This window comes from Pseudoliparis swirei, chromosome 7, assembly GCF_029220125.1.
Source record: "Pseudoliparis swirei isolate HS2019 ecotype Mariana Trench chromosome 7, NWPU_hadal_v1, whole genome shotgun sequence".
Classification (NCBI taxonomy): domain Eukaryota; kingdom Metazoa; phylum Chordata; class Actinopteri; order Perciformes; family Liparidae; genus Pseudoliparis; species Pseudoliparis swirei.
Genome location: NC_079394.1, coordinates 31,103,166 through 31,119,034, shown reverse-complemented (window position 1 = coordinate 31,119,034; position 15,869 = coordinate 31,103,166). Strand labels below are relative to the sequence as shown.

General features: G+C 47.1%; 1 protein-coding gene across 1 annotated transcript in view; it reads right to left on the bottom strand.

Annotated features, from left to right (window-relative positions):
* Positions 1–5,672: 5,672 nt before the first annotated feature.
* The window catches only part of ehmt1a (euchromatic histone-lysine N-methyltransferase 1a), an 18,988-nt gene continuing 8,791 nt past the window's right edge, over positions 5,673–15,869 (bottom strand). Inside the window, exon 9 of the mRNA XM_056418369.1 lies at positions 5,673–5,800. Within this exon, the coding sequence (XP_056274344.1) occupies positions 5,673–5,800 (128 nt within the window). The remainder of the gene's footprint in view (positions 5,801–15,869) is intronic.

The following is a 15,869-nucleotide window of genomic DNA, read 5'->3' as shown; positions in this document are numbered from 1 at the left end:
CGTGGCCTCATCCACTACTTCATGGTCTAACGTGACTTCATCCTCTACTTCAGGGTCTAACGTGACTTCATCCTCTACTTCAGGGCTATTCAACTTCAGTAGCAAGTGGGCCAAATAAGAAAATCACAGGGGGTGTGAGGGCCGCACAGAATATTGATGAGTTGTTGACGGGGGTGCTAGTGAAATCCTAGCCGAGAAGGATTGTTGACGGGGGTGCTAGTGAGAGTCGCAAGGGCCAGAGTTAAACTCAAGGCTGGCCGCTAGCCCATAGTTGAAGAGGCCTGCTCTACTTCATGGTCCAACGTGACTTCATCCTCTACTTCAGGGTCTAACGTGACTTCATCCTCTACTTCAGGGTCTAACGTGACTTCATCCTCTACTTCAGGGTCTAACGTGACTTCATCCTCTACTTCATGGTCTAACGTGACTTCATCCTCTACTTCATGGTCTAACGTGACTTCATCCTCTACTTCATGGTCCAACGTGACTTCATCCTCTACTTCATGGTCTAACGTGACTTCATCCTCTACTTCATGGTCTAACGTGACTTCATCCTCTACTTCATGGTCTAACGTGACTTCATCCTCTACTTCATGGTCTAACGTGACTTCATCCTCTACTTCATGGTCTAACGTGACTTCATCCTCTACTTCAGGGTCTAACGTGACTTCATCCTCTACTTCATGGTCTAACGTGACTTCATCCTCTACTTCAGGGTCTAACGTGACTTCATCCTCTACTTCATGGTCTAACGTGACTTCATCCTCTACTTCAGGGTCTAACGTGACTTCATCCTCTACTTCATGGTCCAACGTGACTTCATCCTCTACTTCATGGTCTAACGTGACTTCATCCTCTACTTCAGGGTCTAACGTGACTTCATCCTCTACTTCAGGGTCTAACGTGACTTCATCCTCTACTTCATGGTCTAACGTGACTTCATCCTCTACTTCAGGGTCTAACGTGACTTCATCCTCTACTTCATGGTCCAACGTGACTTCATCCTCTACTTCAGGGTCTAACGTGACTTCATCCTCTACTTCATGGTCTAACGTGACTTCATCCTCTACTTCATGGTCTAACGTGACTTCATCCTCTACTTCATGGTCTAACGTGACTTCATCCTCTACTTCATGGTCTAACGTGACTTCATCCTCTACTTCATGGTCTAACGTGACTTCATCCTCTACTTCATGGTCTAACGTGACTTCATCCTCTACTTCAGGGTCTAACGTGACTTCATCCTCTACTTCATGGTCTAACGTGACTTCATCCTCTACTTCAGGGTCTAACGTGACTTCATCCTCTACTTCATGGTCTAACGTGACTTCATCCTCTACTTCAGGGTCTAACGTGACTTCATCCTCTACTTCATGGTCCAACGTGACTTCATCCTCTACTTCATGGTCTAACGTGACTTCATCCTCTACTTCAGGGTCTAACGTGACTTCATCCTCTACTTCAGGGTCTAACGTGACTTCATCCTCTACTTCATGGTCTAACGTGACTTCATCCTCTACTTCAGGGTCTAACGTGACTTCATCCTCTACTTCATGGTCCAACGTGACTTCATCCTCTACTTCAGGGTCTAACGTGACTTCATCCTCTACTTCATGGTCTAACGTGACTTCATCCTCTACTTCAGGGTCTAACGTGACTTCATCCTCTACTTCATGGTCTAACGTGACTTCATCCTCTACTTCAGGGTCTAACGTGACTTCATGCTCTACTTCATGGTCTAACGTGACTTCATCCTCTACTTCATGGTCCAACGTGACTTCATCCTCTACTTCATGGTCTAACGTGACTTCATCCTCTACTTCAGGGTCTAACGTGACTTCATCCTCTACTTCAGGGTCTAACGTGACTTCATCCTCTACTTCAGGGTCTAACGTGACTTCATCCTCTACTTCAGGGTCTAACGTGACTTCATCCTCTACTTCATGGTCTAACGTGACTTCATCCTCTACTTCATGGTCTAACGTGACTTCATCCTCTACTTCATGGTCTAACGTGACTTCATCCTCTACTTCAGGGTCTAACGTGACTTCATCCTCTACTTCAGGGTCTAACGTGACTTCATCCTCTACTTCAGGGTCTAACGTGACTTCATCCTCTACTTCATGGTCTAACGTGACTTCATCCTCTACTTCAGGGTCTAACGTGACTTCATCCTCTACTTCAGGGTCTAACGTGACTTCATCATCTACTTCAGGGTCTAACGTGACTTCATCCTCTACTTCATGGTCCAACGTGACTTCATCCTCTACTTCATGGTCCAACGTGACTTCATCCTCTACTTCAGGGTCTAACGTGACTTCATCCTCTACTTCATGGTCTAACGTGACTTCATCCTCTACTTCAGGGTCTAACGTGACTTCATCCTCTACTTCAGGGTCTAACGTGACTTCATCCTCTACTTCAGGGTCTAACGTGACTTCATCCTCTACTTCAGGGTCTAACGTGACTTCATCCTCTACTTCAGGGTCTAACGTGACTTCATCCTCTACTTCAGGGTCTAACGTGACTTCATCCTCTACTTCATGGTCTAACGTGACTTCATCCTCTACTTCATGGTCTAACGTGACTTCATCCTCTACTTCATGGTCTAACGTGACTTCATCCTCTACTTCATGGTCCAACGTGACTTCATCCTCTACTTCATGGTCTAACGTGACTTCATCCTCTACTTCATGGTCTAACGTGACTTCATCCTCTACTTCAGGGTCTAACGTGACTTCATCCTCTACTTCAGGGTCTAACGTGACTTCATCCTCTACTTCAGGGTCTAACGTGACTTCATCCTCTACTTCAGGGTCTAACGTGACTTCATCCTCTACTTCATGGTCTAACGTGACTTCATCCTCTACTTCAGGGTCTAACGTGACTTCATCCTCTACTTCATGGTCTAACGTGACTTCATCCTCTACTTCAGGGTCTAACGTGACTTCATCCTCTACTTCATGGTCTAACGTGACTTCATCCTCTACTTCATGGTCTAACGTGACTTCATCCTCTACTTCATGGTCTAACGTGACTTCATCCTCTACTTCAGGGTCTAACGTGACTTCATCCTCTACTTCAGGGTCTAACGTGACTTCATCCTCTACTTCATGGTCTAACGTGACTTCATCCTCTACTTCATGGTCTAACGTGACTTCATCCTCTACTTCAGGGTCTAACGTGACTTCATCCTCTACTTCAGGGTCTAACGTGACTTCATCCTCTACTTCAGGGTCTAACGTGACTTCATCCTCTACTTCATGGTCTAACGTGACTTCATCCTCTACTTCATGGTCTAACGTGACTTCATCCTCTACTTCATGGTCTAACGTGACTTCATCCTCTACTTCAGGGTCTAACGTGACTTCATCCTCTACTTCAGGTCTAACGTGACTTCATCCTCTACTTCAGGGTCTAACGTGACTTCATCCTCTACTTCAGGTCTAACGTGACTTCATCCTCTACTTCATGGTCTAACGTGACTTCATCCTCTACTTCAGGGTCTAACGTGACTTCATCCTCTACTTCATGGTCTAACGTGACTTCATCCTCTACTTCATGGTCTAACGTGACTTCATCCTCTACTTCATGGTCTAACGTGACTTCATCCTCTACTTCAGGGTCTAACGTGACTTCATCCTCTACTTCATGGTCTAACGTGACTTCATCCTCTACTTCATGGTCTAACGTGACTTCATCCTCTACTTCAGGTCTAACGTGACTTCATCCTCTACTTCATGGTCTAACGTGACTTCATCCTCTACTTCATGGTCTAACGTGACTTCATCCTCTACTTCATGGTCTAACGTGACTTCATCCTCTACTTCATGGTCTAACGTGACTTCATCCTCTACTTCATGGTCTAACGTGACTTCATCCTCTACTTCAGGGTCTAACGTGACTTCATCCTCTACTTCATGGTCTAACGTGACTTCATCCTCTACTTCATGGTCTAACGTGACTTCATCCTCTACTTCATGGTCTAACGTGACTTCATCCTCTACTTCAGGGTCTAACGTGACTTCATCCTCTACTTCATGGTCTAACGTGACTTCATCCTCTACTTCATGGTCTAACGTGACTTCATCCTCTACTTCATGGTCCAACGTGACTTCATGCTCTACTTCAGGGTCTAACGTGACTTCATCCTCTACTTCATGGTCTAACGTGACTTCATCCTCTACTTCAGGGTCTAACGTGACTTCATCCTCTACTTCATGGTCTAACGTGACTTCATCCTCTACTTCAGGGTCTAACGTGACTTCATCCTCTACTTCAGGGTCTAACGTGACTTCATCCTCTACTTCAGGTCTAACGTGACTTCATCCTCTACTTCAGGGTCTAACGTGACTTCATCCTCTACTTCAGGGTCTAACGTGACTTCATCCTCTACTTCATGGTCTAACGTGACTTCATCCTCTACTTCATGGTCTAACGTGACTTCATCCTCTACTTCATGGTCTAACGTGACTTCATCCTCTACTTCATGGTCTAACGTGACTTCATCCTCTACTTCATGGTCTAACGTGACTTCATCCTCTACTTCATGGTCTAACGTGACTTCATCCTCTACTTCAGGGTCTAACGTGACTTCATCCTCTACTTCAGGGTCTAACGTGACTTCATCCTCTACTTCAGGGTCTAACGTGACTTCATCCTCTACTTCATGGTCTAACGTGACTTCATCCTCTACTTCATGGTCTAACGTGACTTCATCCTCTACTTCAGGGTCTAACGTGACTTCATCCTCTACTTCATGGTCTAACGTGACTTCATCCTCTACTTCAGGGTCTAACGTGACTTCATCCTCTACTTCATGGTCTAACGTGACTTCATCCTCTACTTCATGGTCTAACGACTTCATCCTCTACTTCATGGTCTAACGTGACTTCATCCTCTACTTCAGGGTCTAACGTGACTTCATCCTCTACTTATGGTCTAACGTGACTTCATCCTCTAATGGTCAAGAGTTAATACTTACCGCAGGCACACTTTGGCGACATAAACTTTTTTGGCGCAAAACAAGGGTTTGTCCACTTTTTCCATCGATCTAGCTATCCAGAGATTGCAGTGGTCGGGTAGAGATCGCATTTGCGCTAACCACAACAATAACAACAGTGGGTGGAAGCTATCACGGGGGACGACGACGAAAACATCGAGGGAAACGGAAGCGGAATTCGAACAGACTGGAGAGAACAGACTGAGAGTTCAAGCCCATCGTCCAATTCTTCTCTGTTCCCAGCATCCTTCTTTGCTAACGTCCCAGCCCTGGAAATAATAAGATGGATGATTTTAGCAAGATCAGATTCCAACGATATGAGGGGATTAGAACGATCTTTGTCTGACGATTGTACCTTTGGCTGACGGAATGCTGGTGCCGGATCGAACATATGCTTGGTGCTGGATCGAGGCCATATGCCCACCGGAAACGTAGTCCTTCTGTTTTCCGTGGTTTCCGCAGACAACGGACGGAAGAGTCTGGTAAATCTAATGGGTGGAGGGGTTTTGCTTCATGATCTAACATAAACAAGTGGAAGGCACCCCAAGAACATAAAGACTTTCTGACTTCCTGCTCGCTCAACTGGAAACATCTGACTGATTTCGAAGCCCATGTCATTCCATTCTACTCTTCCCCGGGAGAGTTCAGCCCGTCACCACCACAAAGTCACTCACATTCCACCACACATGGGCGAGCGGACAATCGAAGCACCAGCCATCTCGACCCACACGTATGTGTTGCGCTCGGCATCAGAACAAGTAGCATCCCATCGCCGGCCAGTGGTGGTGGCTGGGGACTCTACACAAGGCAAACCCAAAAAAAAGTCATGCCGGAACTTTCACCAGTTAATATTACGGTGCTACCTAAGCAACAGAGGGGAAAGTAATCGCTGACTATCACCATCACGTCCAAGAATGGCCACAAGGGCTGGCCCTCTCCTCCGTTAAACCGGAAATCAGACCAGCCGCCATTTTTCTGCTTCCGGAGTATAAATGCAAAGGATCGCGCGCTGGAAGCTGCAGGATGACGCAGGAAATCACGCGGTGGTTCAATTCAATTGAGCTGACCAATCAGAGGAGCTAGAGCCATTTCAGGATCGCTTCCGTGTCATCCCACATGATCCTGGGATTATAACCCAATCAGTTCCAGTGACGTCAGCCAGTCATCGCAGCAATGCAGCCCCATAGCATGACGCTCATAGCGAACGCTTAATGACACTCCATCGCCCCCTTACGGTAAAAAAGTTAGGTCTCTTCCAACCAAAAGCTGCAATAGGTAGATCCATCCGTGATAGATCCATCCGTGAAGCTGTGAACGCCTCTGCACTGCCGCCTATAACCTGTATCGGTTGTCTATAATCTATCTTGTATCCGCAACATGGACGGAGTACAAGCAGCAGCATGTCTATGGATCTGAGAGTGGCGTGTGAAGGATCGCCAAAGCGAGGCGAGACAGGCATGGAGGAATCACAGGATGGAGCAGCGCGACACACAGGCGCAGGCGCCCATGGAAGCATGGACTATTCATAGACTACTAGAGCAGAGTAGACCCCCTCAGCTCAAGAATGGTGAGTGTCGACGATCCTTGAAGTGACGGACGTCTGAACTCATTTTATGCACGCACGGTTTGAGGCTAGTACCAACGCCGCTTAGCCTTGCCAAAGCTAACAACAACACCGTTAGCGTAGCCGTAGGTGAGTTGCACACCGCTGGGATGAACACACTGCTCTCTGTGACCGAGCACAGTGTGAGGAGGGCTTCCTGTTGAGGGTGAACAATTATAAAGCTGCAGGTCCAGATGGCTTAAAATATCTGGGCGAGTACTAAAGACCTGTGCTAACCAGCTAAAGCTCCAGTGTTCACCACGCTGTTCAACCTCTCCCTGGCTGAGTCCATGGGCCCCGCCTGCTTCAAAGAGATCCACTATTGTCCCTGTGCCCAAGAATGCTTCTCCATGTATGAATGACTACCGACCGTGGCCTCAACGTTCCTCAAAAGGTCATGAAATGCTTTGAGAGGCTGATAAAGGACTACATCTGCGCCTTCCTCCTTCCCTCCATGGACCCGCCTTTGCCAGTTTACTTTATCGCCCAAACAGATCCACGGATGATGCTGTCTCCTCAGGTACTGCACCACACTCTCATCTGGACAGCCAGAGGGGGCTGCTGTGAGATCACACTGCTGTTCATTGATTATAGTTCAGCTTTCAACACCATAGTCCCCTCCAGACTGGCCGGGCAAGCTGAATTGAGCTGGGACTGAACACCCCCTGTGTGCTTGATCCTGCAGACTTTGACCGCTTACCGCTACAGGTGGTCGGGGTGAGCGGGCATGCCTCCAAATCCCTCCACCCTGAACACAGAGATCCCCAGGCCAGGGTTGCGTCTCAGCCCCTACTGTACTCCCCTGTACACACATGACTGTGTGGCCAGGTTCGCCCAACACCATCATCAAGTTGCATGGATGACACAGGCGTGATGGGCCTGATCTCCATGACAACCACGAAAGGCCTACCTGGAGGAAGTTGCTGATCTGTCACTCTGGTGCCAGGACAACAGCCTCATCATGAATGTCACTAAAATCTAAGGGAGCTGATTGTGGACACTTTAGGAGGTAAGCAACAACAGAGGTACGTACTCACCACTGGGGGATTAACGCCAGGACTACTGTGAGAGGGTGAGCGGGTATAAATACTTGCAGAGTCCACACTCATCGAGGATCTGACATGGTACCAGCAAACACAGACACTCCTGGTGAGAAAGGCAAGGCAGCGCCTCTACCACCTCCAGGCAGCTGAGGAAAGTTAAAGCTTCCCAGAGGATCCTTCAGTCCTTCTCTCTGGAGCTGTAGAGAAGCGTCCTGACAGGAAGCATCACAGCCTGGTTTGGCAACTGCTCATCAGGACAGAAGGCTCTGCAGTAGTAGTGTCTGTGCGTTGATGGCTGATATGCACTATTGGAACTACACTCCCCACCCTGCAGGACTTGTACACCAGGAGGTGCAGAACCAGAGCCGGTGCAGGATCATGGAGGATCTCTCACCACCCCAACAACAGACTGTTTCAGCTGCTGCGGTCGAGCAGGCGCCCTCCGTAGTCACGCCACAAGCAGAACAGAGAGACTGAGACGGAGTTTCTTTCCTCAGGCCATCAGGACTGTGAACTCCGACCTCTAATTGGGACCCCCAGCATAGAGACCCACACAACGCTGCCCCTCTTAGGCACACACACACACACACACACACACTTACTGTAAATATTGTGTTGTTTTTGTAAATAGTGTGTACTCTCATGTTGCCCTTCGCACATTCATGCCGAGCATTGTTTTCACTTTCATTTTCACACACCCTGTGTGTGCTGGAAACAAATAAAAACATCTTAGATCTTGAATCTGAATCTTGAATGGTCTAACGGACTTACGTGCTCTACTTCATGGTCTTGTTGACTTCATCCTACTTCAGGGTCTAACGTGACTTCATCCCATCCTGCACTTCAGGGTCTAGCGGACTTCAATCCCTCTACTTCAGGGTCTATGATCTACTTCATCCTCTACTATCGGTCTAGCGTGCTTCATCCTCTACTTCAGGGTCGCATTGCACTTCATCCTCTACTTCAGGGTCTAACGTGACATCCTCTACTTCATAAATCTAGCATTGACTTCATCCTCTACTTCATGGTCTAACGTGACTTCATCCTCTACTTCAAGGGTCTAAACGTGACTTCATCCTCTACCAGGGTCGCAATGACTTCATCCTCTACTTCATGGTTCTATGGACTTCATCCTCTACTTGTAGGTCTAACTTGTGACTTCATCCTCTACTTCATGGTCTCGCGGTACTCATCCTCTACTTCAGGAGTCTAACGTGACTTCATCCCTCTACTTCAGGGTCTAACGTGATTTCATCCTCTACTTCATGGTCTAACGTGACTTCATCCTCTACTTCAGGGTCTAACAGGACTTCATCCTCTACTTCATGGTCCAACGTGACTTCATCCTCTACTTCCAGGGTCTAACGTGACTTCATCCTCTACTTCGCTGGTCCTAACGTGACTTCATCCTCTACTTCAGGGTCTAACGTGACTTCATCCTCTTCATGGTCTAACGTGACTTCATCCTCTACTTCAGGGTCTAATTGACTTCATGCTCTACTCATGGTCTAACGTGACTTCATCCTCTACTTCATGGTCCAACGTGACTTCATCCTCTACTTCATGGTCTAACGTTACTTCATCCTCTACTTCGGGTCCAACGTGACTTCATCCTCTACTGAGGTCTAATGACTTCATCCTCTACTTCACATGGTCTTCAACGTGACTTCATCCCCAGGTCTAACCCCGATCATCTTCAGGGTCTGGCCGTGACTTCATCCTCTACTTCAGGGTCTATGACGTTTCATCCTCTACTTCCAGGATCTAACGTGACTTCATCCTCTACTTCATGGTTCAACTAACGACTTCATCCTCTACTTCATGTAGTTTAATGATCATCCTACTTCAGGGTCTAACGTGACTTGCTGCTCTGCCATGGTCTAACGTGACTTCATCCTCTACTTCATGGTCCAACGTGACTTCATCCTCTACTTCATGGTCTAACGTGACTTCATGCTCTACTTCATGGTCTAACGTGACTTCATGCTCTACTTCATGGTCTAACGTGACTTCATCCTCACTTCATGGTCTAACGGACTTCATCCTCTTACCAGGGTCTAACGTGACTTCATCCCCACTTCAGGCTCCAACGTGACTCATCTCACTTCATGGGTTCATGACTTCATCCTCTACTTCGGGTCTAACTGATGACTTCATCCTCTACTCAGGGTCTAACGACTTCGCTCCTCTTACTTCATGGTCTAACGTGACTTCATCCTCTACTTGTGCCTTCATTACATTGACTTCATCCTCTACTCTGCTTGTGGTCTAACGTGACTTCATGCTCTACTTCAGGGTCCAACGTGACTTCATGTTCTCATCAGGTCTAACGTGACTTCATCCTCTACTTAGGGTTCAACGTGATCATCCCTCACTTCAAGGTCCAACGACTTCATCCTTCATCATGGTCTAACGGACTTCATCCTCTACTTCAGGGTCTAACGTGACTTCATCCTCTACTTCATGTGGTCTAGCATGACTTCATCCTCTACTATGGTCAGATGGACTTCATCCTCTACCCAGGGTCTAACGTGACTTCATCCCTCTATCGCTTCATGGTCTAACGTGACTTCATCCTCTACTTCATGTGGTCTAACGTGACTATGCTCTACTTCATGGTCTAACGTGACTTCATCCTCTACCCAGGGTCTAACGTGACTTCATAATCCCTCTCTTCATGGTCTAGCGCGGATCATCCTCTCACTTCATGAATTAACGTGACTTCATCCCTCTACTCATGGCTCAACGACTTCATCTCACTTCATGGTCCAGTTCCACTTCATATCCTACTTCAGGTTCAATTGACTTCATCCTCCTTCAGGAGTCTAACGTGACTTCATCCTCTACTTCAGGGTCTAACAGTGACTCTCATCCCTCTGCTTCATGGTCTAACGTGACTCATCCTCTACTTCAGGGTCCAACGTTGACTTCATCCCTCTCACTTCAGGGTCTAACTTGACTTCATCCTCTACTTCATGGTCTAACTTGTTGACTTCATCCTCTACTTCCTTGGTCTAACATTGACTTCATCCTCCTACTTCATGGTCTATAACGTGACTTCATCCTCTACTTCATGGTCCAACGTGACTTCATCCTCTTACTTCAGAAGCAGGGTCTAGCACGTGACTTCATCCTCTACTTCAGGGTCTAGCATGTGACTTCATCCCTCTACTCATGGTCTAGCGTGGCTCACAGTCCTCTCTTCCTTGGTCCTGAATGACTTCATCCTCTACTTCAGAATTCTAACGTGACTTCATCCTCCTACTTCATGGGTCTAACGTGACTTCATCCTCTACTTCAGGGTCTAACGTGACTTCATCCTCTTCACTTCATGGTCTAACGTGACTTCACCTCTACTAGCCCAACGTGACTTCATCCTCTACTTCATGGTCTAACGTGACTTACATCCTCCTACTTCTGTGGTCTACTTGTTGACTTCATCCTCTACTACGTCTAAGGGTCTGCATCCCCCCTACTACGGTTCAACGTGACTGTCACATCTACTCTCGCTAGGTCTAAACGTGACATCATCCTCTACTTCATGGTCTAGCGTGACTTCATGCTCCTTACTTCAGGGTCTGTTGACTTCATCCTCTACCTTGTGGGTCCAACGACTTCATCCTTACTCATGCAGTCCAAATTCTGGGATTCCCCATCCCCTGCTTCAGGGTCTAACGTGACTTCATCCTCTACTTCATGGTCCGTATGTGTACTCATCCCTCTACTTCCAGGTCTAACGTGACTTCATCCTCTACTTCGTAGTCTGAACAGATTTCATCCCACTTGTGTCTAACGTGATCATCCCTCTAGCTTCAGGCTCCAACGTGGTTTCATCCTCTTATCATGGTTCATCGTGACTTCATCCTCTAACCCCAGGGTCTAAACGGACTTCATCCTCTACTTCAGGGTCTAACGAATTTCATCCCCACTTCATGGTCCAACGTGACTTCATCCTCTCACTTCGCGGTCTAACATTACTTCATCCTCTACTTCATGGTCTAACGTGACTTCATCCTCTGCTTCATGGTCTAACTTGACTTCATCCCTCTGCTTCAGGGTCTAACGTGACTTCATCCTCTGCCCCAGGGGTCTAACGCATTGGCTTCATCCTGATTTGCTTGAGTCCTAACGTGACTCTCATCCCTCTGCCTTCAGGGTCTGAGTGACTTCATCCTCTACTTCATGGTCACGCGTGACTTCATCCTCTACTTCATGGTCTAACGTGACTTCATCCTCTACTCTCATGGTCCAACGACTTGGCCATCCTCTACTTCCATGGTCTGACATACTCTTCATATTGACTTATCCTACATATTCTTGACTTCATCTCCTACTTCAAGGGTCTTGTGACTTCATCTCCGCCTTGTGGTCTAACGTGACTTCATCCTCTACTTCAAGGTTCAAACGTGACTTCATCCTCTACTTCCTTGGTCTAGCGTGGACTTCATCCTCTACTTCATGGTCTAACGTGACTTCATCCTCTACTTGTGGTCTAACGTGGACTTCTGTCCTCTACTTCATGGTCTAGCATTGACTTCATCCTCTAACTTCAGGGTCTGAACGTGACCATCCTCTACTTCATGGTCTAACGGACTTCATCACTCTACTTCTCAGGGTCCTAACGTGACTTCATCCTCTACTTCATGGTCTAATGACTTCATCCTCTACTTGAGATTCGCGTGACTATCCTCTACTTGTGGTCTAACGTGACTTCATCTCTACGCCCCAAGACCTATGACTGTCTCTACTTCATGGTCTTAGCGTGACCATCCTCTACTTCATGGTCAAACGTGACATCCTCTCGCCTTCACTCATGGTCTAACGCACATCTTCCTCCCTTCCCAGGGTCCTACTTGACTTCTCCTCTACTTCAGGGTCTAAACGTGATTCATCCTCTACTTCAAGGTCTAGTGACTTCATCCTCTGTCACTAGGTCTAATGTGACATTACATCCTCCTGCTCATGGTCTAACGTGACTTCATCCTCTACTTCAAGGGTCTAACGTGACTTCATCCTCTACTCAGGGCTCAACGTGACTTAATTCCTGTACTTCATGGGTCTAACGCACTTCATCACTCTACTTCATGGTCTAACATTAGCTGTCATCTACTTCCTAGGGTCTAACGTGACTTCATCCCCTCTTTCTTCAGGGTCTAAACGTGACTTCATCCTCCTACTCATGGTCAAGCGGACTTCATCCTCTACTTCATAGTCAAGCGTGACTTCATCCTCTACTTCATGGTCTAACGCGGACTTCATCCTCTACTTCATGGTGCAAGCGTGACTTCATCCACTACCATGGTCAGGATATGACTTCATCCTCACTTCATGAACTAACGTGACTTCATCCTCATTTGAAAATCTAATGACTTCATCCTCTACTTCATGCTTATTCCAACGTGATCATCCCCTGCGCTCTTCAGGGTCTAACGACTTCATCCTCACTACGGTTCAATGGACTTCATCCTCTACTTCAGGTCTAACGGACTTCATCCTTACTCATGGTCCAACGCGATCATCCTCTACTTCAGGGATCCAACGTGACTTTGTCCTCTACTTCCCGAGGTCTAACGTGACTTCATCCTCCTACTCTTCATGGTCTAGCGGATTCTTCATCCTCTACTTAGATTCAGCGACTTCATCCTCTACTTCATGGTCTATCGCACTTGACACCATCCTCTACTTCATGGTCTAACGTGACTTCATCCCTCTCCTTCAGGGTCTAACGTGACTTCATCCTCTGCACTTCATGGTCCTAACGCGTGACTTCATCCTCTACTTCATGGTCTAACGACTTCATCCTCTACTTCATGACCTAACGTGGCTTCATCCTCTACTTCCAGGGTCCTAGCATTGACTTCATCCTCTAACCCATGGTCTAACTGACTTCATCCTCTACTTCATGGTCTAACGTGACTTCATCCTCTACTTCGTAGTCTAACGTGACTTCATCCTCTACTTGCAGGGTCTACTTGTTGACTTCATCCCTCTGCCATGGTCAAACGTGACTTCATCCACTACTCAGCCCAACGTGACTTCATCCTCTACTTCATGGCCCACGACTTCATCCTCTACTTCAGGAATTCTAATGTGACTATCATCCTCTACTTCGTGGGTTCAACGTGACTTCATCCTCTACTTCATGGTCTAACGTGTGACTTCATCCTCTACTTCAGGAGTCTAACGTGACTTCGTCCTCTACTTCAAGCGGTTAGCAACGTGACTTCATCCTCTCTACTTCATGGTCCAATGTGACTTCATCCTCCTGCCTTGCGGGTCTAGTGCAGATCTCATCCTCTCTTCAGGGTCTGTGAACCTAGCACATCCTCTGCCAGGGTCTAACGACTGTCATCTCTACTTCCAGGGTCTCATAACGTGACTTCATCCTCTACTTGGGGTCTAACGTGACTCTCATCCTCTGCTTCATGGCAGTCAACGTGACTTCATCCTCTACTTCAGGTCTAACGTGACTTCATCACTCTTACATCAGGTCTAACGCGACTTTCATCCCCTCTACTTACATGGTCTAACGTGATAGCTTTATTCCTCTCTACTTCAGGGTCGTAACCCCATCCTCTGCTTCAGGGTCGCGGCTTAATCTCCCACTGTGGTAGTCTAGCGTGACTTCATCCTCTACTTCGTAGTCAGCGTGACTTCACCTGTTATCTACTTCATGGTCGCTAACGTGACTTCTATCCTCTTCATAGTCTAACGTGACTTCATCCTCTACTTCAGGAGTCTAACGACCTCATCCCTCTACTTCATGGTCTAACGTGACTTCATCCTCTACTTCAAGGGTCTAAGCTGACTTCATCTCTACTTTGGGTCTAAACGGCCCTTCATCTCTCTACTTCATGGTCTAAATTTGACTTCCATTCTCACTTCGGGTCACTGATGCACTTTATCCTCTACTTCATGTAGTCTAACGTGACTTCATCCCTTCTTACTTCATGGTCCTAACGCACTTCATCCTCTACTTCAGGTCTAACGTGACTTCATCCTCTACTTCATGGTCTAACTTGTGACTTCATCCTCTACTTCAGGTCTAGCATTGACTTCATCCTTCACTTCAAGGTCTAACGACTTCATACCTACTTCATGGTCTAACGTGACTTCATCCTCTACTCTTCATGGTCTAACGTGGACTTCATCCTCTACTTCGGTTCTAACGTGACATCATCCCCTGCTTCAGGGTCTAACTGACTTCATCCTCTTCTTCAGGGTCTAGCATTGACTTCATCCTCTACTTCATGGTCTAGCATTGACTTCCATCCCCTCTTCTCAGGGTCTAACGCAACTTCATCCTCTACTTCACTTAGTTCAACGTGACTTCATCCTCTACTTCATGGTCTAGCGTGACTTCATCCTCTACTTCATGGTTCTACGTATTTCATCTCTACTCGGTCTAACGTGACTTCATCCTCCCTTCAGGAAGGTCCTAAACGTGACTTCATCCTCTACTTCCAGGTTCCATGATGACTGTCCTCCTACTTCAGGGTCCATGGCTTCATCATGCCTACTGCTTTGGGGTCTAACGTAATCTCCATCCTCTACTTCAGGGTCTGTCTAACTGCACCCATCCCTCCTGGTGGTCCTAGCAGTGACTTCATCCCCTCTACTTCAGGGTCAAACGTAGACTTCATCCATCTACTTCATGGTCTAACGTGACTTCATCCCTCTACTTCATGGTCTTAACAATGACTTCATCCTCTCACTTCCGGGTCTAGCATTGACTTCATCCTCTACTTCAGGAGTCTAGCAACCATCCTCTACTTCATGGTCTAACGGACTTGATCCTCTACTTCATGGGTCCAGTTAGCATTGACTTCTTCCCTCTATTCAGCGTCTCGCGTGACTTCCATCCTCTACTTCATGGTCTAACAGTGACTTCAATCCTCTACTTCAGGGTCTAGCTTACTTCATCCTCTGCTGGGTCTAACGGCTGTCTTCATGCCTTTCACTTGTGGGTCTAACGTGACTTCATCCTCTACTTGGGGTAACGCGGCTTCATCCTCTGCTTCAGGGTCTAACGTGACTTCATCCTCTACTTCATGGTCTACTTGACTTCATCCTCTACTTCGCGGTCCTATGACAGCTTCATCCTCTACTTCATAGTCTAGCAGCTTCATCCTCTCGCCCCAAGTCTAAATGACTTCATCCTCTACTTCAGGGTTCTGGCAACTTCATCTCTCACTATGTGTCTAACGTGACTTCATCCTCT